This window comes from Coregonus lavaretus (genome assembly GCF_964263955.1).
Source record: "Coregonus lavaretus genome assembly, chromosome: 40".
NCBI classification, from domain to species: Eukaryota; Metazoa; Chordata; class Actinopteri; order Salmoniformes; family Salmonidae; genus Coregonus; species Coregonus lavaretus.
This window is the reverse complement of record NC_140027.1, coordinates 6,719,206-6,742,529: the sequence shown is the minus strand read 5'-3', so window position 1 is coordinate 6,742,529 and position 23,324 is coordinate 6,719,206. Positions and strand designations below refer to the sequence as shown.

The following is a 23,324-nucleotide window of genomic DNA, read 5'->3' as shown; positions in this document are numbered from 1 at the left end:
CACAGTGAATTATTGAAATGTTTGTTTGTGTCAATTAATCCCGTAAGGGATGGGTTGCCAACTGGCAATTTGACACAAAAATAAAATGTCATTCATTCATCGATAGGGGAAGTTATAAAGGTGCTTCGAAACTGTCCACTCAAACTAAAAATGTACTCCTCTCTCTTCCAAACTCTTTCTCTCCCCCTTTTCCCCTTCCCTCTCTGTCCAGCTTTAACCGGATTGACGTTCCCGCCTACGAGCACTATGACAAGCTGTACGACAAGCTGCTGACAGCCATCGAGGAGACGTGCGGCTTTGCTGTGGAATGAGTGACACATCAGTGGGGAAGTGGGTGTGTCAGCGTGTGTGTTTTGTGCGGTCAGCGCAGCAAGACTATAGACTCTGCTGTCACCACGGGAACCCTGCAACGTTCAGGCACGCCCACGAGGATTGTGACCACACCCCTTTCTGCTGCCCAGTCCCCCAAGACAATATGGAGACCAAGACTGCAGAAGGACAGACTGAGAGGTAGACCACACGGGAACACTCCTCTCTCACCGCATTCTTTTTTAGAAATATCACTTCCTTTTTCAGCTGCTACAGACGATTGACGATTACTTACCTTGAAACCCTGCGAGAATGCCAGCTTTTATTTAGTTTTTTGTTTTGTTTCTTTTTGTAATAGCTTGTATGTATGTAATTATAACGGTGAAATCCACAGTCCAAATACAACCAGTTTTGTGTTGGACCAGGAGTTTTTCCTGACCGAAGAAAACTCTGGTGCCTAGTACGTGCGTTCCGTGAAAGCATTTTTTTTGAGGGGGGGGGGGTCGTCTGATGCGATCGAATACCAAGGTCCAGACTGCAACGAGAGTATTTTAGAGAAGTTATGTTTGCTTTGGTCTGGGAGAGAGAAATATGAAGGTCAACGCTGAGTAGATGACTAGGGCCAGGGAGTTTTTCCTGACCATGAGCTAACCAGGAGAAACTAGGTCTTACTGATGACCAATACAGTCTCACACAGCTAACTTCCTGCCACCTTGACATCAAAAGCTAATAGACATGCTAACCTCAACACCTCACCCCGTCCAGCTACACATAAAGTAGACCTGTTGCGCTTTGGTGAAAGTCTGAGTTTAACTTAACGCTAAAGATCATTATAGCACATTGTACATTTAAATCACATCATAGAAATTCCTTATCAAACGCTCAAAGTGGGTCATTGTCTATTGAGTGGAACTCTGTCCCAGGGACCAGGCTAGTTGAAAGCAATTCAAGGAAGATGTCGGCGTTTTCAAAGTGACATCCAACCTAAGATGGCAGGAGATTTTTTCCCCTTGCCACTCTAGAGCACTTTACAAACTGAATGGCGACAAAGGACATGCTTTCTTCATATTATTAAGTTAAAATAAATATACCACATTTTATTCCAACCATACTGCATTCAATGGAAATATACAGATAAAGTATATCTACCTGTAATTTTGAGTATATATGTGTACAAATACATACCTATTTTGTATATGGCTTGTTCCTCTTTCTATTCATTTACATGCTAGCATGTTGGTGTTATCACAGACCTCTATTCTCAGGTGAAGTCATCTTTCTTTTTTTGTGAGGCTGACTTGTGAAATGGAAGAGTATCTTCTGGTTATGGAAGCCGTTGTCAGGTCAAACCTGTGACCTCTCTTTGAGGGAGAGCTGAGTGCATAACCTTTTAACCTTTTGGCCCCTAAGAGACTGAGGTTGGGACCAGAGGACGCTCTCCCCTACTAGATGTTTTTGTCTAAATGCAATACAGCTTTTGTCAAAATGGACGTTTCGTAGAAGGTTTTAGGAGAATTAACGTAGCAGGTTAGGAGAATTAGGTCAAGGTTAGGAAAAGGGTTAGGGTTAGCTAAAATGCTAATAAAAATCACCTTTTGATATCAATTTGACAAAAGCTGTATCCCATCTAGAAATGACCCTAATAGAGCCTCTACCACAGCCCTTGCATGAATGGACTTTTTAACAATATTTATTTGCTATTATTTTGTCCCTTCTGAGCAAAATGTGTGTTGACATGCGAAAAATTCTGTTGAATGTTTTTTAATGCTGCCTGTTTAATAGTCAATGGACGTGGACTATGACCATGGACTGTATTCACCTGCGTACACGCAAAATTAAATAGACCCAATCTAGTGTGTTCAAAGGTAAAGCTGGTTTTCTTCAGAAAGACAATTATCAAGTGTCCTGAAATTGTGCTTTTGTGCAGTATAAGATATTGTTCATATGTGGTGGATCACAAGCAACCTTTTAATTTTACAGAAAATGAATAAAATGCATTAAAAAAACAATACATTTTTGCACACGCAGACTTGTGTTGCCGTTATAATCAGCAACTTCCATCTATTTACTAAATAGTTAATGGACTGATTGACTTTTTATGTAGATATATACGCGTATAGATATGCACACACAAAGCTCATGTCCAGTGCACACATACAGTACCGTTTTCTGTTATCTACGTCGAACATAATTGACTTTCACTCAGTCTTATGAGGAGATGGTATTGGAAGAGGTGGAGTCATTTCTGGATAAGAGATCAGACAATTCTTATCAGCAATATGACTTCCACCTCTTCCAATCCATCTCCTCTAAGACTGAGCTGACCGTCATTATGTTCGACGTAGATAACAGAAAACGGTACTGTCTCGTGTGCTGTGTGTGAGTATTGTGTGTGCAAATGAGTTTTCTTCTGATTAAATTTGCTAAACTTTTGTCTGAAATGTTAACATGTTTTTATTTCTCATTTTTCAGTCTGTTTTGTATTTATTACAGTGTGTGTTCATAGTTTTTTCACATCAGCTGCTCTGTGAGCTTCAACTGACACTGTAAATAAGAAAAATAAAAGCGGAAATTATAAACCTCTTGTACCCTTGCAGAAAACAAGCAATAAACTCTATGCTGTAATAATGCATAATGTTTCATAGAATGATGTGTTATGTTTTTTCTTTCCTAGGTCTCACATAAAATGAAGGGAATTGGTAAGACATTTCATATGTAAGATAAATTGCACACACAATGAGGGTAAATTATTTCCCATGTAGGCTCTCAATTGCAAAATCCTGCTCAAAATCCATCCTCTCCTCATCTCCCATTCATCTGCAATGATTTGAAAAGTCTTGACAGGTGAAAACTATGTAGTGGAAGCTCATTAAGATGGCTTTCACCAGGACTGATTTCCCAAAAGCATCATGAACTTTGCCTTAACATGCTTTTGGTCAGTTCAGATCGGTGCCAATCCCTGGAATGAGTGTCCTTGACACTGACAGAACACACAGGATTGATTAGTGATACAATTGATGTTCTCACGCCTATATAATAATGTCTGTTCATATGGGGGAAATTTAGACCCGAGTTTAGCGTAAAATGATATTTATTCCTATTTTAATGCAGTTTTCTCTCTATGGTATTCTGATTTTTACCTTAAGCATGGGGGAAATGCCAGTGCCAGCAAGGTAGGCATTTGGGTTAGAGATCAAGGAAATGGAGGTGTGGCGGCTTGTGTCTACAGATACGCCATGAATAAGTGCAAGAGAACCTGTCGGTTTCAAGTGGAAAAAGCATCTACTTTCTTATTTTCCGATAAAAATGACAGCAATCTCCATGTCCTAATTAATAATTATGTGAATGTGTAATCCGTTTGGATAAGGGGATTGTAAATATAAGCTAAATGACAATTGTTTTAGATCTATTTTACCTGGAGATGAATGTGAATCTAGTCATGGCAGGAAACTGATATGACAGGTAGGCCTATTTATGCCCCTTTCCTACAGTGAAGTATGAAATGCGGTGCCATTATGCCACATTTTTATTGTATGGCCTTATAATTTGAAGGGATTGAGATGCAAGCCTAATTGGATGACAAGGCAAGTCGCGTCAAATGTAACCTTTGTGCTCCCTATAATGTTTTAATCATATGCCCCTACTTTTCCTGTTAACTTTAATTTAATTTGTAGACTATAGCATCTGTTCAATATTATTAGCCACTATCGGTAGCGACCATACGTAATAACCAGGTAGGGCCTATATTCAACTGCCAATTTAGTGTTCGTTCCCTTCCCTACATATGCATCATTCCATTACATCATTTGATTTAACCTACCTTTATTTCTTTCCTCTGTAAACACGGTGACGTCCTTGTGGTTGTGGCTGAGAGTGAAGTAATAGTGGACAATATTTAATGAAGGCCAAATGCAAATTGTAGTAAAAATAAATCGGGACCTATAGGCTTATTAATCATTATGGAGCTCACACCGTTACTTTGAAGACTTGGCACTTGCCATCACACAGTCTCATGATCAGTGCAGGCAATTAGCGTATATTTATTAAACCATACTATTGTATTCTATTCTCCATATAATAATTATATGGGCATCATACTTCCAACATTACCATTGATGAACTGAATGTGGCAACATTCCAAATGAATCAAACCACCTTTTTATTTTGTGCTATAAAGGCACATTTTCCATGAAGTAGGATTAATTCCCTAAAAATAAATTATTTGTAAAATCTGTGTTTTTACAGCTACCCATGTGTACTGAACGGAGACAAATATGTATATGTTTTCATGGCCATCTTTCTATATTCTGAACCATTCTCCATAGTCTACATTCAAGTCTTGCGCTGATCAAATTAGCTATCTTTCTGAACCATTCTCCATAGTCTACATTCAAGTCTTGCACTGATCAAATTAAAGGTACACCATATTTAAAGGGATTGCTTTAGAGAAATTAATAGAAAAACTAATTGAACAAAAACGACATGATCAGATTTGTAGGCCACCCATTGGGTGTGTTTTCTGGGGTTTAATTAAATGTATTCGGTGCGTGCAATGGAACCACGCCCGCAAACCTCCTTATGCACCTACATAAACAAGTCTGAATACCAACTACTGAGAAGTGCATAGGAAAGGCATATATTTCCTGAGTCTGAATCGGCCCCATACAGCCTATTCTCATGCTACCTGGCCTTGTCAACTCAGGATGTCTTAACAGTCGGATTTATTTATTAGTATGTATATCGTTTACTGGCAAAGGGAACTTTTACAGAATTCTGATTATCAGCGCTCTCTGGTGTTCAAAAAGCGTAACAGGTTAGTTAAATAACCTAGAAACTGGACTAATAGGTCATTTACAGTACAATCAAATAAATAATCCATCAACATTGTTAAAAACGCTACGGAAGACAAATCCAGCATACAGTTAAAAGGAATAGGGAAAACAATGGAATCAAAAAACCTTGTCCTGGCAAGACATTCTCATAATTAGTGTTGCATGCAATTTTCACAATGGTCCCATTTGGCTGTGGAACTACTCATCAAAATGCACAGTGAGGGAGTCATTTCTTAAAATATTCTTAAATAATCAAGTATTTAAAACAATCGAAGAGTAGGACTCAGATCCGTGGGTTTTAGAGACTTTAGAGAGTTTGTTTTTAGCAGCGGAAGGAAAGTTAGCGGTAGGTAGCTACAGATTGCTAGCTCGTTAGCGGGGTCAGTGCAGACAGCTGGTGTTGTACTGGAAGGAAGCCATCTGGACGCGGCCCCGTAACCTTTGGACCTCCAGGTCGTGGAAGTAGTCGTCGTCGTCGTTCTGGACGATAATCTTCTGCAGCTCACCTATCTCCCTCTCCATCTTGGAGCGCAGCTCTCGCTTCATCTTTTGAAGGGCCTGCAGAGAAACGCTTTGAATAAGTTCACCTGTCAAGTATGAGCATTCATCCCAATCTCCCCAAAATGTACAGACTCAATAACGTACAGGTATATGTAGTAAATGATGTGTACATTAGCATGCATTTACCTTTTCTTGGGCATTCTTCCGTACTTGGATATCCTGTCTCTCTATAGCGAGAGTTTCAGCCAACAATGAAAACTGAAAGAGTGCAGAACAGCGTGGAATTAGCTTTCAGCTGTCCCGTTCTTTCCCATCAGTGCAGAAAGAGGAACAGAGACAAGATTAGGAAGCCGTTTCTTGGGTTTACTCTCCCACTACATCTGAATGGCGCAGTGGTCTAAGGCACTGCATCGCAGTGCTAACTGTGCCACTAGAGATCCTGGTTCGAATCCAGGCTCTGTCGCAGCCGGCCGCGACCGGGAGACTCATGGGCGGCGCACAATTGGCCCAGCGTCGTCCAGGGTAGGGGAGGGAATGGCCGGCAGGGATGTAGCTCAGTTGATAGAGCATGGCGTTTGCAACGCCAGGGTTGTGGGTTCGATTCCCACGGGGGGCCAGTATATATATATTTTTTTTAATTATTCACTAACTGTAAGTCGCTCTGGATAAGAGCGTCTGCTAAATTACTAAAATGTATGTATGTAATGTATAGTATTTGTGTGTGTTAATATGAAAGAGGGTGGTGTGTGTTGCTCCTACCTGATCCTTGTAATAGTTCTCCATAGACTGGATCTGCTCTCTGTGTTTTTTCTGGTGCTCCTGGCGCTGCTCCTTGGCGTAGGCCCTCTGCTCTCGGAGACGAGCCTTCTGTACCTCCAAGCCCTCCTCAAACACCTGCTTAAACATCTGGAACACAACACACACACACTGTTATACAACAGTTTCATAACCACTATACAACCATCACGCAACCACTAAACAACCAATCATATCATTACATAGGTTTGTATAATCATTATGTTCATGGCCTGTTTACTTTACAATAGAGCTAAATACATAACAATTGTGTCAAGAATCCTTCTATCAAAAAATAAATGGATGGAAAATGGAATGGAAAGTGCAGCCTTACAAGACCGTACAGTGTTTGAAGCGTTGAAACATGAAATTCTAGGAGCATCTAAACCGTGTTGGGTATTGAGGTTTAGCGTGGCGTCGCTCTAACTGACCCTCTCCTCTTTCGTGCGGGCCCTCATCATGCGGGCGCGGAGCTGGACGTGGTAGTCACTGTGGTACTTCTTGGCCCGGGCAATCTGCTGCCTCTGCTCCTTCAGACGGTTCTGAGTCGACTTCTGTTGCTGGATACGCTCCTTAAAATCCCTCTGGAGGGGGGAGAGGAGCGAGACGGGTCTACAGTTAGAGGGGCTATTTTTATTTTTGCTTTGCGCGTGTTTGTTTGAGAGTGTGTGAGAGACATAAGACTGGTAATGTGTACGCTGAAGCTTGTGCATGTTTTGAGTGTCTCACCAGGCGTCTGTTGTGTTCTTGCTCTTTGCGGATGATCTCCACCAGCAGGTTGTGTTTCCTCTGAGCCTCCTCCACCTGGAGAGAGAACATTGATGAGTTATCAATCATCCCTTTGGGAACAGGAGGAGATCGATGTGGCAAAGTTGGAAGGGTGAACCCTGGTCTCTGGGGTCATTATGGGGTCACCGCTCAATCACAGGCTCCGCACTTAGACATCTGTTTTAACATTACAGACAGGTAGGAGACTTGCAGAGATCCATCTGGCAAGCAGAGCTAAGCTAAAACCTCCCATCTCTCCCTGTGGTTTATTTGGTGATAGTGTGTTTTAGCGCCCCCACCTGGCTAGTGAGTTTAGTGCGTGGCCCCTGTCTCTGGTTGTCCAGGGAGAGGGAGGCATTGAGGCGGTCCACCTGGCCCAGCTGCTGCTGCCACATCCTGCCCAGGGCGTGGGGCGAGAGGTGCAGGTGGGGGAACTCCTCCAGGAGCAGGGGCAGCAGGTCGTTGTCCTTCACCTTCACTGGAAAAGGGGGAGAGAGAGAGAGAGAGAAGCACAAACGGTTCATATAGAGGGACAAATCCATACCGTGCACTTAGACTACTGCGCAAATCCATATCAAGCTCATCCTCCTAAGGCATATGTAGATCTGAAAGGATTTAATAGATAGCCAAGTAGGCATCCTCCATTTTAGTTTCACCGAGGCCAATACTGCATTTTCACTTCAGGGCAAATGAAGGAGAGGAAGCCACTTTGTACTTAGATCAGATTGAGTTGATACTGTCTCCATCTCACTGGCAGAGACTCCAGCTTGGGGGTCTTACTTGGTGGGGCTCTCCTGGTTTTGTCCTGTCGTCTGCGGCCCGGTGTTGGTTGTCTGGTCCTGGGGGAGCGGTGTTGGGCTGCTGTGGTGTACACTTGGGACGGTTTGGGGGTTCTGGGAACATCTCTCAGTATGGCCTCTCTGTACTCCCTCTCCTACAGGACACAACCACATATAGAAAGTCAGCTGTAGATAATATTGAGACACACTCACAGTCTGTCTATCACATGCATATGGACACACACACACACAAGACATGATCTGCCGGAGGGATACTGTATACAGTCACATGGTGTCTAATGCTCACACCTCCCCAGGGCTACAACGAGTAGGTCCGATGCTGTTAACCCACACACACCACTCTCTCTCTCTCTCTCTCTCACCGCCTCCTGTGCTCTGGTTCGTTCCTTGGCCATGGCAGCCCGTTCTCTGTCCTCGTACACTTTCAGTTCCTCCTCATAGGCTTTTTCCAGCTAGAGAGAGATGTGTACCCACCAACTATGTTAGATCGTTCAACTTGTCTCTTAAAAGGTGACAATCTTTACACTGAATATGATGATATGGCAATTCCCTCTGACCTGGCTGTGTTTCTGTTGGCTCTGTAGATGGCGGAGTTCTCGTCGGCGTGTACGGGCGGCGGTGTGTCTCTGTGTGACCCCTCCATTCACCGCCTCCCTCATGGCGCCCTCTAGCTGACCTGAAAGGGAACGGCGGGCCCGGGGAGGAGAGGGGGACAGGGAGCGGGTACAGGGGGCTGCGGGGGCTCGCGTCGTACCTGGGAGAAGGGTCAGAGGTTAAAGACAAGGAAATGTTAATCATAGAGTTGGTCAATAATTACTTATTATAATTCTACATTCAGGCTAGTCAACTGTGCTTTTGTTGGAGAAGTGTGGTGCAATCTGGGACCGTACCCACAAAGCATCTCAGAGTAGGAGTGCTGATCTAGGATCTGCCCCTACAATCTTATTCATTATGATCTAAAAGGCTAAACTGATCCTAGATCAACACTCCTACTCTGAGATGCTGTATGAATATGGGCCCTGATGTGATTGAAGAGGTGGAGGAGTGTGTGTACCTGTTGGCCTCCTTTGGGGCCTGTGACACTCCATGACACTGTCACTGTGGTGGGACTGTTTGTCCTCCCCTTTGACCTCATCGGGCTCTCCGCTCTCTCCTAGCGCTCTCTTTAACATCTGAGGAGTGGAAACACACGTTAAATCTAGATTGACATTGCTGAGATGCAGGGGTGACACAATCCCAGCTCTCGACACCTCCGTTCTTCCCCGCACACAATTTACCGGAGCGATTAAATGGTCAGCCGTGGCGCATGCAAAGTGAAAGTACGTCGGGTGAGAAGATTCTCCAGGTGAATGGGATTGGAAGGCATCCGACACGCGGTTAAACTGCTCCGAACTCGTCCCGTATCCCCACAATGGAAATATAGCTGGCCACACACAGTAAGGTCCACATAAAGACAAGCGTGTACCACTCACCAGGTCCAGCTCCTCTAGCCGTCGGGACAGCTTCTCTGACATGTGATGTAGCTCCTGTTCTGCCTTCCTGTTCCTCTGTCTACGCCAGGAGAGAGGCTCCCTACAATCTTCCTCATCTAGTACCCTGCTACTGCTGACAGGAGAGAGGGAGAGAGAGGGAGGGAGGGAGAGAGAGGGAGAGAGAGAGATAGAGAGAGAGAGAGCGAGAGCAAGAGAGCGAGAGAGAGAGAGAGCGAGAGAGAGAGAGAGAGGGGGGGGGGGCAAAAGGTAGAAAGAGAGATAGGAAGAGTAGAGACAGAAAAAGAGGTAGGCAGGGAGGTGAATGTTAGATTGAGTGGCAGTGTGTAGGACCTCTGTGTGTAACTAACTTATATATTGCTTTTTTCGCTATGCTATTCTAACAACCTCCCATTTTGTTGTACTTACCTGAGGCCCGTCCGCCCCCTGTGAGCCCGGCTGTCCTGCTGCGTGAAGGTCTCTTCCTCAACTTCTTCCTCCTCCTCATCGTCTTCCTCAGTGTCCAGTGGTGCCCTGTCCTCAAGCTCATCCTGCAGGGTGAGGAAATGAATGTCTGGCTGTGTCCGGAATAGAACCCTCCTGGACCCCACACTGGTAGGCTATAGACAGAGACATTTGTGACAAATTAAACAATTTAGTCATGAATTAGCTGTAAATTGAACATGAATTGGACATAAACTGGACATGCATTGGCAAATAATTCGATTTGAATTAGGCATGAGGTAGACTTCAATTATTGAATTAGCCCTAATTTGAAACATTGTAACTACAACAGTCTAGAGGGCGAGCGGTTCGTCATGCCTTACCTCCGGCTGCTCCTTGGTCTCCTCTAGCCTGGCCTTGGTTTGACTGGACACAGACTTCTCACTCTCGACTACAAATGAAAAGCATGGAGGAGTAAGAGGTTGAATAAGTCAAATTGATACATGGTTTGAGGTGCTACACATTTATTTCTGATGCATTGAACTGTGTGCAAAAATACTTTAGTTCAATGGCTACAGACGTGCTATTCAGAGCAGTCCGTTCTGTCTACTCACCGGGTGAGTGGTGCAGGGCTGGCGAGCGCACTCCATTGGTAACTGTGTCAGCCACTGGCCTTGGGGACTGAGAGAAAGAGCTGGTTATTCATTACTAAGAGAAAAGGGGACAGAGACAAAGGGGTGGATGCATTTCCACTCAATGGGGGAGGAGGAGTCTCAGTGGCTAGCTAGCGGATGCTAACGAAATATCACACAAAAGATGCATGGCATTAACTACCGCTACCAGGAAATGACTGAGGGTCAATATAAAGCATTGAAATACCAGTGTCATAGGCGGCAGGTAGTCTAGTGGTTAAGAGCGTTAGGCCAGTAAACCAAAGGTCGCTGGTTCGAATCCAAAATCTGTCAATGTGCCCTTGAGAAAGGCACTTAATCCTAATTGCGCCTGTAAATCTGCTAAATGACTCAAATGTAAAACACTGCTAAGTAAATACAGTAGTACAGTAGTACACTGCCTTATCATTGGAGTGAATTAGAAGGAGAAAGAGAAGGGTGAGAAAGAGACAGAAAGAAAGAATAGCAGTAGTGTGCAGGTCAATTGGGGTAAATACTGTATTTTGTTTCATCCATACCACAGCTCTTTTCCATCACCCATAATGTGACTTCATGGGGTATATATATATATTTATATCCTGACTGGGCCTATATATTTGGTTGCGTCACTGGTCTGTTCCACTGATGCCGTCTTTCCTCCCAGTGGAGAGACTAGAAGGTGGAAACATTACATTCCTTCTAGGGTAGAAAGGGAATGACTTGTGTTGGTGGTGACATACAGTGGGGAGAACAAGTATTTGATACACTGCCGATTTTGCAGGTTTTCCTACTTACAAAGCATGTAGAGGTCTGTAATTTTTTATCATAGGTACACTTCAACTGTGAGAGACGGAATCTAAAACAAAAATCCAGAAAATCACATTGTATGATTTTTAAGTAATTAATTTGCATTTTATTGCATGACATAAGTATTTGATACATCAGAAAAGCAGAACTTAATATTTGGTACAGAAATCTTTGTTTGCAATTACAGAGATCATACGTTTCCTGTAGATCTTGACCAGGTTTGCACACACTGCAGCAGGGATTTTGGCCCACTCCTCCATACAGACCTTCTCCAGATCCTTCAGGTTTCGGGGCTGTCGCTGGGCAATACAGACTTTCAGCTCCCTCCAAAGATTTTCTATTGGGTTCAGGTCTGGAGACTGGCTAGGCCACTCCAGGACCTTGAGATGCTTCTTACGGAGCCAATCCTCAGTTGCCCTGGCTGTGTGTTTCGGGTCGTTGTCATGCTGGAAGACCCAGCCACGACCCATCTTCAATGCATTTACTGAGGGAAGGAGGTTGTTGGCCAAGATCTCGCGATACATGGCCCCATCCATCCTCCCCTCAATACGGTGCAGTCGTCCTGTCCCCTTTGCAGAAAAGCATCCCCAAAGAATGATGTTTCCACCTCCATGCTTCACGGTTGGGATGGTGTTCTTGGGGTTGTACTCATCCTTCTTCTTCCTCCAAACACGGCGAGTGGAGTTTAGACCAAAAAGCTATATTTTTGTCTCATCAGACCACATGACCTTCTCCCAAACTTCAGACGGGCCTGGACATGCGCTGGCTTGAGCAGGGGGACCTTGCGTGCGCTGCAGGATTTTAATCCATGACGGCGTAGTGTGTTACTAATGGTTTTCTTTGAGACTGTGGTCCCAGCTCTCTTCAGGTCATTGACCAGGTCCTGCCGTGTAGTTCTGGGCTGATCCCTCACCTTCCTCATGATCATTGATGCCCCACGAGGTGAGATCTTGCATGGAGCCCCAGACCGAGGGTGATTGACCGTCATCTTGAACTTCTTCCATTTTCTAATAATTGCCCCAACAGTTGTTGCCTTCTCACCAAGCTGCTTCCCTATTGTCCTGTAGCCCATCCCAGCCTTGTGCAGGTGTACAATTTTATCCCTGATGTCCTTACACAGCTCTCTGGTCTTGGCCATTGTGGAGAGGTTGGAGTCTGTTTGATTGAGTGTGTGGACAGGTGTCTTTTATACAGGTAACGAGTTCAAACAGGTGCAGTTAATACAGGTAATGAGTGGAGAACAGGAGGGCTTCTTAAAGAAAAACTAACAGGTCTGTGAGAGCCGGAATTCTTACTGGTTGGTAGGTGATCAAATACTTATGTCATGCAATAAAATGCAAATTAATTACTTAAAAATCATACAATGTGATTTTCTGGATTTTTGTTTTAGATTCCGTCTCTCACAGTTGAAGTGTACCTATGATAAAAATTACAGACCTCTACATGCTTTGTAAGTAGGAAAACCTGCAAAATCGGCAGTGTATCAAATACTTGTTCTCCCCACTCTGGCCCTGGGTCATATTGTAAATGGCATGTGAATGTAGAACTGTTTCTCAGTCAACTCATCGACCAGTGTCAGAGCTAGCCAAGTTTGTTGAGGTATGCCAGGCAGAGCATACATAGACCATAAAGGTCTCTCCAACTCTAGATCCACCGATGTCGAATTTCTCAGTCACATTATTGACTAGTCTTTAGACAGAGCGAGCCCCAGTTTGTAATGGAATAAAAAGTGGAAAGTATTTGCCCCTGTTAGCGTGTCTGGACTTGCCAGAGGCATGCAGGTGGGATGTGACGTCATTCCCAGGTTAGGAGTGTTGTCGCCCATAAACAGAGAGGAGGAACGCATTGGAAAAGTGACTCCTGTGATGCGTCTAGTGGCCATTTTGGATGAGTCGGCATGAGTCAGCAACAGCTCATCCTTTTTCAGAGATAGAAGGAAGCTACTTGGCTGAGGTCACTTCAGAATGTGTTTCAGATCACAGTAGTTTGCTGAGACCTTTGAAACACTGATTAAAAACGTGTCTTGGGAAAGTTGATCCTGTATTACAAAGCAATAAACAAAAGAGTGTAGCGTAATTTGAATAGATTCAGCATGGATATATTTAACTAGATGGACATACCTCCGAGGTGCCAGCGGGTGCCTCCTGCTCCACTGCGGACCCGCTGCCGAGACCGTTGGCTGGGGGAGACTGGCTACCCGAGTGGGGAGCTCTGTCCGGCCTGTGGGGGGTGGTCTGGTAGGGGGGCTGCAGGGGGATGGCCGAGTGCAGGGGCTCCCTCAGTAGAGTGGCCTGGATGCCTGGGGTTCCCGGGGGGCCCGTGGAAGAGGCGTCCACTGTTAGGGAGAGGTAACATAGGTAGCAGTTAGAGCTATAGATTTTGTAGGCAATGTATTGTAGGAGTATGTGTACATTGTACAGTATTGTACATTCCATGGTTATCAGATGTTATGGCTGTTCATGGCATCTGTTATATTATTGTTATAATAGTGTTATGCAGGCTGTATGACCAAGGGTTCAAGAAAAATATTATATTTGCCTCTAACTGGTTCACTGTTCTCAGTGGTGAAAAGTACTTAAGTAAAAATACTTGAAAGTACTACTTAAGTAGTTTTTGGGGGTATCTGTACTTTACTTTACTATTTTATATTTTTGACAACATTTACTTTACTACATTCCTAAAGACAAATATGTACTTTTTACCCCATACATTTTCCCTGACACCCAAAAGTACTCGTTACATTTTGAATACTTAGCAGGACATGAAAATGGCCCAATTCACACACTTATCAAGAGAACATCCATGGTCATCCCTACTGCCTCTGATCAGGCGGACTCACTAAACACATGCTTTGTTTGTAAATTATGTCTGAGTGTTGGAGCGTGCCCCTAGCTATCCGTAAATTTAAAGAAAACAGAAAATGGTCTGGTTTGCTTAATATGAGGAATTTGAAATTACTTAAACTTTTGATACTTCAGTATATTTAAAACCAAATACTATTAGACTTTTACTCAAGTAGGATTTTACTGGGTGACTTTCAATTTCACTTGAGTCATTTTCAATTAAGATATCTTTACTTTTACTCAAGTACGACAATTGGGTACTTTTTCCACCACTGACTGTTCTTTAAGTAGCCTACAGTTCTGAATGATGTTCTCAGATACAGTTCTGTAGTCCTAGCTATCAATCCCTAGCCTTGCCAATGACCCTGGCATTGTCTGGCGAATATACACAAGATCCATACAATGGGGCAAAGACAAGTATACAGGCCATTCATATTCTAACTAACTGTTGAAGACAGTTAATGTAGCGACTCAGGAGAGGGACTTAGTGGAAACTAATGAGAGGATAGGGGCTATTTAAAGGAAAAGGTGACATAATCCTGGTTATTTTTGTAACTTCCACTTGAGGAAAAACGAACCCCCTGACCACATAATAAAATAACCTAACATTACGCAATGTCTCCATACACAATTCCATAGGAAAGACGGCAAAAATGACCGGAAAAACTGGATACCTCATCAGCATCATGTGCTGTTTGATAAGCGAAAGGTGGATGAAGTTTGCTGACGACAATGGTGGTAGGACTGATCACCGACGACGATAAGGCAGCCTATAGGGAGGTCGTCAGAGACCTGGCCGTGTGGCTCCAGGAAAACACAACCTCTCCCTCAACGTCAGCAAGACAAAGGAGCTGATGGTGGACTACAGGAAATGGAGCACGTCCTCATCCACATTGACGGGCTGCAGTGGAGCGGGTCGAGAGCTTCAAGTTCCTTGGTGTCCACATCACTAACGAATTAACATGGTCCACACACACCCACACAGTTGTGAAGAGGGCACGACAGCGCCTCTTCCTCCTCAGGAGGCTGAAAACATTTGCCATGGGCCCTCAGATCCTCAAAAAGTTATAGAGCTGCACCACTGAGAGCATCTTGACCGGCTGCATCACCGCTTGGTATGGCAACTACAAGACTTCCGACCGCAAGGCGCTACAGAGGGTGGTGAGTACAGCCCAGTACATCACTGGGGCCAAGCTCCCTTCCATCCAGGACCTGTATACCAGGCGGTGTCAGAAGGCCCAAAAAATTGTCAAAGACTCCAGCCACCCAAGCCATTGACTGTTCTCTCTGCTACTGCATGGCAAGCGGTACCAACAGGACCCTGAACAGGACCCTGCTAAATAGCTAATCAAATGTCTACCCGGACTACCTGCATTGACCCTTATTTACACCAACTCTCTTGCACCGACTCTATGCACACACACTGAACTTAACCCACACATACTTAACACAACACACACATTACACGCGCACACATGCATACTGACGCCACACACACACCACATACGTTGCTGCTACTGTCTTATCTATCTTATTGTCTATTCACTTGACCCCTTCCTATACGTACATAGCTACATTAATTAGCTCAATTAGCTATCTCAATTAGGGGCGGCAGGTAGCCTAGCAGTCAAGAGCGTTGGGCCAGTAACCGAAAGGTCGCTAGTTCGAATCCCCAAGCATACTAGGGAAATAATCTGTTGATTTACCCTTGAGCAAGGCACTTAACCCTAATTGCTCCTGTAAGTCGCTCTGGATAAGGGCATCTGCTAAATGACTAAAATGTAATTACTTCGTACCCCAACACAACTCGGTACAGGTACCATGTTATTTTTTACTAACTATTGTTATTCACTGTGTATTTATTCCTTGTGTTACTATTTATATTTTTATCTTTAACTTTCCATTGTTGGAAAAGGACCCGTAAGTAAGCCTTTCACTGTTACTCTACACCGGTTGTGTATGAAGCATGTGACAAATAAAATGTGATTTGATGAGTCCAAATGTAAATAGAGAAAGACAGAGGAAAGTTTTTCCTTTTTTAGCATTCTATGTCATGGGCCAGGAACAAGGTGTTGGTCCCGCCTACCTTCTTGTTTGGCCGTGAATGTGCGGGCGGAGTCTCCCAGGCGGATAAGCTCATTGGTCGAGCCCGTCTCCTCCGCATTCCAAGAGTGGAGGGAATGTTTGCTGCTAGACTGGACAGCAGAGCTGGAAGATAAAATAAAAATCTTAAAGTTACAGATGTATCACTATCAAAGTCAATCAAAGAAAAGACCACCCAAACAGTTAAATGGACATAAAGGTGCGTCAGTGTGTCTGGTTTGTGTGATACCAGTCCAAGTTAGAGAATTACAACGTGCACGTATTCAAAACAGTGCATTGTGTTTCCAGGTTTAGGAACAGAGGTTTACATCACCCACAATGACTCATTCAGCTTTGTTGACTTTCCAGCCAGCCTTTCTGTGCGACAGCCATCGGAACAGGCTGTGTATACATACTGATGCTACAGATGTTTGTGTTCCGTGTCCAACCTTAGAATTCGCAGTTACTGTTGACATTTGTGTTGTACTGCCTGACTGGCTGTTGTGTCAATAGGATGTACCGACTTGCCCTGCACGATGATGACATTTGAAGTGGTCCTGTCTGGCTCAGTTGCTAGAGCATGGCGTTTGCAATGCCAGGGTAGTGAGTTCGATTCCCATACGTAAAATGTATGCATGCATGACTAAGTCGCTTTGGATAAAAGCGTCTGCTAAATAGCATATATAAGTGTCTTGTCTCATGATGTAGTGTCTTTGGTTGTATCAACAGAACTGGAACTCTGCTTGAACACGGAACTGAATCGGAAACCATGGAAATGTACATAGCACCTGTAGTGTGGAATATCTAGTTGTTGATTGAAACACTCACTGCACACTAGAATACTGGGAGGCTCTCTCCATTATGGCCTCTTGTTCGTCTGTCTGGTGGACCACTGGCCCTGTAGGGAGGGGGGCATCCTCCACAGGACCATCGTTTGGTTCTTTGTCTGGAGGGGGGAAAGGGGGTGGATTGAAGGAGGGAGGAGAGAGAGATGGGTGACTACAACATAGCACAATGTGGTGACGGTGACAGGCTCCTGCTGTGATGCAATGAGGAAACGAACAAGCTCCCAGTCGACTTTCAGACCACCAATCAGTCCGTAAATATACAAATATTTTAGTCACATTAACACACTTGGTTAGAGTAGTAGAATCAGCACTGGACATACTGATCCATAGACATCGGATCTCATAGATACACAAATGATACAACCATTTCCAAAAGCAGAAGTGAAACAAGCAACTGTTCTTGCCATGTCATTGTGAAAGTGCATCGAAGAGTTCATCGAGTATGACAGTAACACTATCTGTAGTGACTCATGCATAGTTTATCCCAGCAATCCGAAATATCAAGAGGTTTAAACTAGAGGCCGGCCGATATGTTATTCTGGGTACAATACTGGTTTTGATTTTTTGGAGGGGACAAAACTTACTGATACCAATATATCTGCCGATATACTGTTTTATGCCGGGAAAATTAAAAAGTGTAATTTTCCCACACCGAATTCGCATAAATTGCTATCCAAAAGAACAATTGTCCAATAAATATGGTTCAAATGTTGATTTCTTACATTGTGAAATTAAGGTAAGCATGAGAGTCCCTTTTTTCATCCTATATATTGAATATCAATTATCGGTGGAATTATCAGCCAATACCAAGATAGCTGTAATAGGCCAATATCGGTCGATAATATTGGTGAACCGCGTTCTGTAGCATCACAGACAAACACTCACAGCTCCTTTTAGATTTACATCAAGTCGCCAACCCAATCAGTTTTGATAAACCAGCCTTTTTCATCAGGGCCTTCTTTCAATGCATGTCATTTTCATTTCCAGAGCAGATAGTCGGTCATTAAGTCTAATTGGTGTTTTGCGATGGGAGAGAGGACCAGCAGACCAGCATTCCACCATAGACGGACACAAAGGCATGCGGAGCGCTGCCAATTGAATGGGCCAACTGCTTCCCAGTAATCCCAGCGCCAGCCGCCTCTAAACCGGGTTTATAAAGGCCATTATGTCCACTTGATATGTGTGGGTGATCTCACCCAAACAGGGTTGTGTGTCTCACTCAGTGACACAGATTAAGCTTGAGGGAGATGGGGTGATATCAGATCAGGAAGAACGAGGCTTCAAGAAGGAGACAGTGCTTTAACATCCTCTTCAATGGATGGATTGACCATCTTTAAAGCCGTAGATTTAGGTATGTTTCCAGGCAGGTCTTCTGACCTCAATAGGACTTACTAGTTAAATAAAGGTTAGCCTAAATACAACAGTTGAGAGGGTAATGGAGTAAGAAGAATAAGAAGTATTTTGTCTACCTCCATTTTGCGACTCCTCTTCACTGATCTGCTCGGTGAGGTACTCAAGCAGCCCGTCAAAGATCTCCAACAGGTTCTTGATGGACTCCTTGTCCCCTCGTACAATGTTCTCACCTAGAGCCGGGGGAAAAACCCATTAGGACAAGAGATGAATCAGTGGAACTATAATCAACACCACATTGTTGTCCTTTTAATAGAACCAACCAGTCTGCATCTTGTTACAGTGAATTTCCCAAAACAAAGAGGGTTGTGTTTGCTCTGAACAAGGCTGTGCTTTGGAATTCAAACAGCAATTTAGCCAGAGACCCTCTAGTTGTAGCTAAATAGATCACTTGATTTTCTTTCAGCATTCATCATCTGTTCTCTCTGCTACCGCACAGCAAGCGGTACCGATGCACCAAATCTGGAACCAACAGGACCCTGAACAGCTTCTACCCCCAAGCCATAAGACTGCTAAATAGTTAGTCCGGGTAGCTGTTTGTTAACTATTTAGCTATCTGCATTGACCCTTTTTGCACTAACTCTTTTGACTCATCACATACACTGCTGTTACTGTTTTATCTATCCAGTTGCCAAGTCACTTTATCCCTACCTATATGTACATATCTACCTCAATTACCTCGTACCCCGGCACAACTACTCGGTACTGGTACCCCATGTATATAGCCAAGTTATCATTACTCATTGTGTATTTATTCCTCATTATTTGTCTATTATTTCTCCTTTTCTCTCTGCATTGTTGGTAAGTAAGCATTTCACTGTTAGTCCACACCTGTTTATGAAGCATGTGACAAATAACATTTGATTTGATCAGACGATGAACGACTGAATACCTAGGGAATAGAGTAGTAGTTACTAGTTCATTAACTAGTGAATACTGAGTAAAGGCAGTGTAAGAGCTGCTCACCTGTGATGTGTGAAAGGCTGATCTGAAGGTAATCCAGAGCCAGGGAGTCGATCACAGATTGGATGTTGTGGACATCATCCTCCTGACTGCCCGGGGCGGCGATGTAGTCTACACACACACACACACACACACACACACACGGTTCCAAATCACAGCCTCTTGTGCACTTTGGCCACTTACTAATGATCACTTCAGTACACACAAACGAGCTCATTGACAAACACAGTCTTGTGTTGGCAGGATTGACGATCATAAGTAGCACTGTGTGGCATTCTTGAAATTCTAAGAATACTCTCCTCTAAAGCACTCAGTTCTTGGCCTTAACAGTATGCAGTGCAGCAGTTTTTTTTTAAATCACAACATGAACTAACATGGGACAGTTGAGATGTCTCAAAAAACACATATTGCTCTTTTGGGGGGCATGTTTATTGTGTCATGTTTGGTGTAAACTTACCTGGGACTTTCTCCCCCAAGATGGCCTCATACAAGGCGACAAAAACATTGGCATTACAGTCCGTCACCTTCCTCAGTCTCAGGTTAATGTGACACTTGCTAAGGATATCATTCGCCACGTCCACCCAATCTGTAAAAAGGGACATCACACACTAAATGTAGACCTTGAATTTATTAATAAAATGCATAGTGTAGATCATACTTCTCAGAGCAGTTATGAACTAGGCTACGTTAAAACTAAAAGTGGCAGTAATAAAGCCTCTCCTGTAAAAGCCAAACCTTGACCAGGAAAAACTACCGGCCTATATCGAATCTCGCATTCCTCTCAAAAACCTCACTGCCTTCCCGAAGCCAAATAACGTATCCAAACGCTCCAGTCTGGTTGTAGACCCCATCATAGTACTGAGACTGCACTCGTGAAGGTGGTAAATTCACTTTTAATGGCTTCAGACCAAGTATCTGTCCTCTTGCTCCTAGACCGTAGTGCCGCTTTGACACCATCGATCACCACATTATTTTGGAGATATTGGAAACCCTAATTGGTCTACACGGACAAGTTTGTGCCTGGTTTAGATCTGATCTGTTGGAAAGATATCCGTTCGTCTCTGTGGATGGTTTGTCCTCTGACAAATCAATGGTACGTTTCGGTGTTCCTCAAGGTTCCGTTTTAGGACCACTATTGTTTTCACTATATATTCTACCTCTTGGTGATGTCATTCGGAAACACAATGTCAACTTTCACTGCTATGCGGACGACAAACAAGCTAGCTGTACATTTCAATGAAACACGGTGAAGCCCCAAAATTGCCTACCCTGGAAGCCTGTGTTTCAGACATAAGGAAGTGGATGGCAGCAAATGTTTTACTTTTAAACTTGGACAAAAAAGAGATGCTAGTTCTAGGTCCCAAGAAACAAAGAGATCTGCTGTTTGATTTTACAATTAATCTTGATGGTTGTACAGTCGTCTCAAATAAAACTGTGAAGGACCTTTGCGTTACTCTGGACACCGATCTCTATTTTGACGAACATGTCAAGAATATTTAAAGGGCAGCTTTTTTCCATCTTCGTAACATTGCAAAAATCAGAAACTTTTTGTCCAAAAATGATGCAAAAAAAGCTAATCCATGCTTTTGTCACTTCCAGCTTAGACTACTGCAACGCTCTACTCTCCGGCTAACCGGATGAAGCACTAAATAAACTTCAGTTAGTGTTAAATACAGACTAGAACCCACAAATGTGATCATATTACTCCAGTTATAGCCTCTCTACACTGGCTTCCTGTTAAGACTAGGTCTGATTTCAAGGTTTTACTGCTAACCTACAAAGCATTACATGAACTTGCTACATGGACTTGCTCCTACCTACGGTCAAAAGACACAGACCTTCTTATTGTCCCTAGAATATCTAAGAAAACAGCTGGAGGCAGGGCCTTCTCCTACAGAGCTAAATTTTTATGGAATGGTCTGCCTATCCATGTGAGAGACGCAGACTCGATCTAGACCTTTAAATCTTTACTGAAGAATAATCTCTTCAGTAGGTCCTATTATTGAGTGTCCTGCCTGGTTGGCCCTGTCCGGGGGTATCATGTCCAGTGTCCCCTGACCCCCCCCGTCTCAGCCTCCATGCTGCAATAGTCTACGTGCTAGGGTCAGTTTGTCCTGTCTGGTGAAATTCTCCTGTCTTATCTGGTGTCCTGTGTGAATTTAAGTAATCTCCCATCTCTCCCTCCCGGAAGACCTGAGCCCTAGGACCATGCCTCAGGACTACCTGGCCTGACGACTCCTGGCTGTCCCCGTCCCCAGTCCACCTGGTCGTGCTGCTGCTCCAGTTTCAACTGTTCTGCCTGCGGCTATGGAACCCTGACCTGTTCACTTGACGTGCTACCTTTTCCCGGACCTGCTGTTTTCGACCCTCACTCTGCCTTTCGCTCTCTCTCTCTCCCCCTCTCTACCGCACCTGCTGTCTTGACCTCTGAATGCTCGCTTATGAAAAGCAAACTGACATTTATTCCTGAGGTGCTGACCTGTTGCACCCTCTACAACCACTTTGATTATTATTTGACCCTGTTGGTCATTTATGAACATCTTTGTAGAACGATCTGGCCTTAATGGCCGTGCTTCTACATCTACATTGCTTGCAGTTTGGGGTTTTAGGCTGGGTTCCTGTACAGCACTTTGTGACATCTGCTGATGTAAAAAGGGCTTTATAAATCAATTTGATTGATTGATGTAATCTTATAATCTCCACCTGGCACAGCCAGAAGAGGACTGGCCACCCCTCAGAGCCTGGTTCCTCTCTAGGTTTCTGCCTTTCTAGGGAGTTTTTCCTAGCCACCGTGTTTCTACATCTGCATTGCTTGCTGTTTTAGGCCGAGTTTCTGTATAAGCACTTTGTGACATCTGCTGATGTAAAAAAATAACTAAATAAATAAATGTGATTTGATTCAGTTTGTTGACATAAATGCACAACAAAACTGCTCAGTTGGTGGCAACCATCCCAACATGATTGTTGACATATTGGCGGCTAATTTGGTGGCATGCGCGGGCAGAAGGCAGGCACAGTATGCTACTAGCTAACTTCACAGTAGCTAAGTTTAGAAATGTTAGCAACACCAACTACAGTGTGGTAAGCCAGCTAATACTAGCGCAAATAACACTAGTTAGCAAACTGGCTTTGTATGTTACAGTAGCTAAGTGAGATAGCTAGGTTCACGAAATGTACTGGATAACTCCTTAAATAGCCTACTAGTTATTCTCCTGATTGATATTGTTAGCTACCAAATACAGTAATCACCAAGTTAGGTGCTATTTCTTCTTAGTTAGTTAATGAACAGTCGTTAGCATACCTCTCTCATCTTCTTGTGTTCCCATTTAGGCATTAGCTAGCGAGCTAGCCAGCTTGCTAGCTGTGTGGTAGTCAGTTGAGCTGGCAACAACGAAGGCGAAGCAGTTGGCTACAATATTGGCTCCCTTGACCTCTGAAAAGAAGAACTAACATAGCTAGCTAGTAGCGGTACGTTTTCAAAGTTTCGAGGTTAGTCACTCACTGATTAACCTTCATCAGGAGAACAGAAGTGAAAAGGGCTGCTGGCTGCCAACAAGAAAGTAATCGACATTTAAAATGCAAGTGTTTTCTGATTGGGTGGTAAACGGTTTCTACTAGTTACCACAGACACAAAGTCAGAATTTGATATATTATATAAATTCATGAAAACTAAAATTAGCTGTTTGGTCTTAATTTAAGGTCGGAGTTGGGCATAAGGTTAGCAGTGTGGTTAGGTTTAAAATCACATTTTAAGAAAATACATTGTAGAAATGGGCGGGGTTTATGACTTTGTGGATGTGGTA

At 43.7% G+C, this 23,324-nt stretch overlaps 2 protein-coding genes across 6 annotated transcripts in view; one reads left to right on the top strand and one right to left on the bottom strand.

Annotated features, from left to right (window-relative positions):
* The window catches only part of LOC311113797 (E3 ubiquitin-protein ligase SMURF2-like), a 65,292-nt gene extending 62,336 nt beyond the window's left edge, over window positions 1-2,956 (top strand). For both annotated transcript variants that reach the window (XM_084157110.1, XM_084157109.1), the window contains exon 20: window positions 212-2,956. In XM_084157110.1, coding sequence (XP_084013236.1) covers window positions 212-311 — 100 coding nt within the window. In that variant the 3' untranslated portion in view covers window positions 312-2,956. The remainder of the gene's footprint in view (window positions 1-211) is intronic.
* Window positions 2,957-4,795: 1,839 nt separating this feature from the next.
* Window positions 4,796-23,112, bottom strand: LOC311113750 (centrosomal protein of 95 kDa-like). Of its 4 annotated transcripts, none has more exons than XM_084157052.1 (21): window positions 22,823-23,112; window positions 19,979-20,107; window positions 19,525-19,632; window positions 18,618-18,731; window positions 17,129-17,246; window positions 16,305-16,426; window positions 13,496-13,710; window positions 10,533-10,599; window positions 10,302-10,369; window positions 9,904-10,094; window positions 9,478-9,610; window positions 9,060-9,177; window positions 8,563-8,759; window positions 8,368-8,457; window positions 7,986-8,139; window positions 7,505-7,683; window positions 7,167-7,241; window positions 6,869-7,021; window positions 6,402-6,548; window positions 5,829-5,900; window positions 4,796-5,699 (listed from the first exon to the last, which is right to left on the bottom strand). In XM_084157052.1, exons 1-21 carry the CDS (start codon window positions 22,845-22,847, stop codon window positions 5,523-5,525), a joined length of 2,652 nt encoding a protein of 883 aa, XP_084013178.1. In that variant the 5' UTR covers window positions 22,848-23,112; the 3' UTR covers window positions 4,796-5,522. The 4 variants fall into 4 exon arrangements, with proteins under 4 accessions (XP_084013178.1, XP_084013179.1, XP_084013180.1 ...); XM_084157053.1 differs by having other exon boundaries at window positions 9,478-9,607; window positions 22,823-22,936; XM_084157054.1 differs by having other exon boundaries at window positions 9,478-9,604; window positions 22,823-22,936.
* Between the last annotated feature and the right edge of the window lie 212 nt (window positions 23,113-23,324).

Coding starts and splice junctions, on each gene's coding strand:
- LOC311113750 (XM_084157052.1), bottom strand. CDS start 22,847: ATGGGAACACAAGAAGATGAGAGAG. Junction 20,108..22,822: donor AACACAAGAAGATGAGAGAG/GTATGCTAACGA, acceptor CCCTTTTTACAG/ATTGGGTGGACGTGGCGAAT. Junction 18,732..19,524: donor CAGCCTTTCACACATCACAG/GTGAGCAGCTCT, acceptor CCCCGGCTCTAG/GTGAGAACATTGTACGAGGG.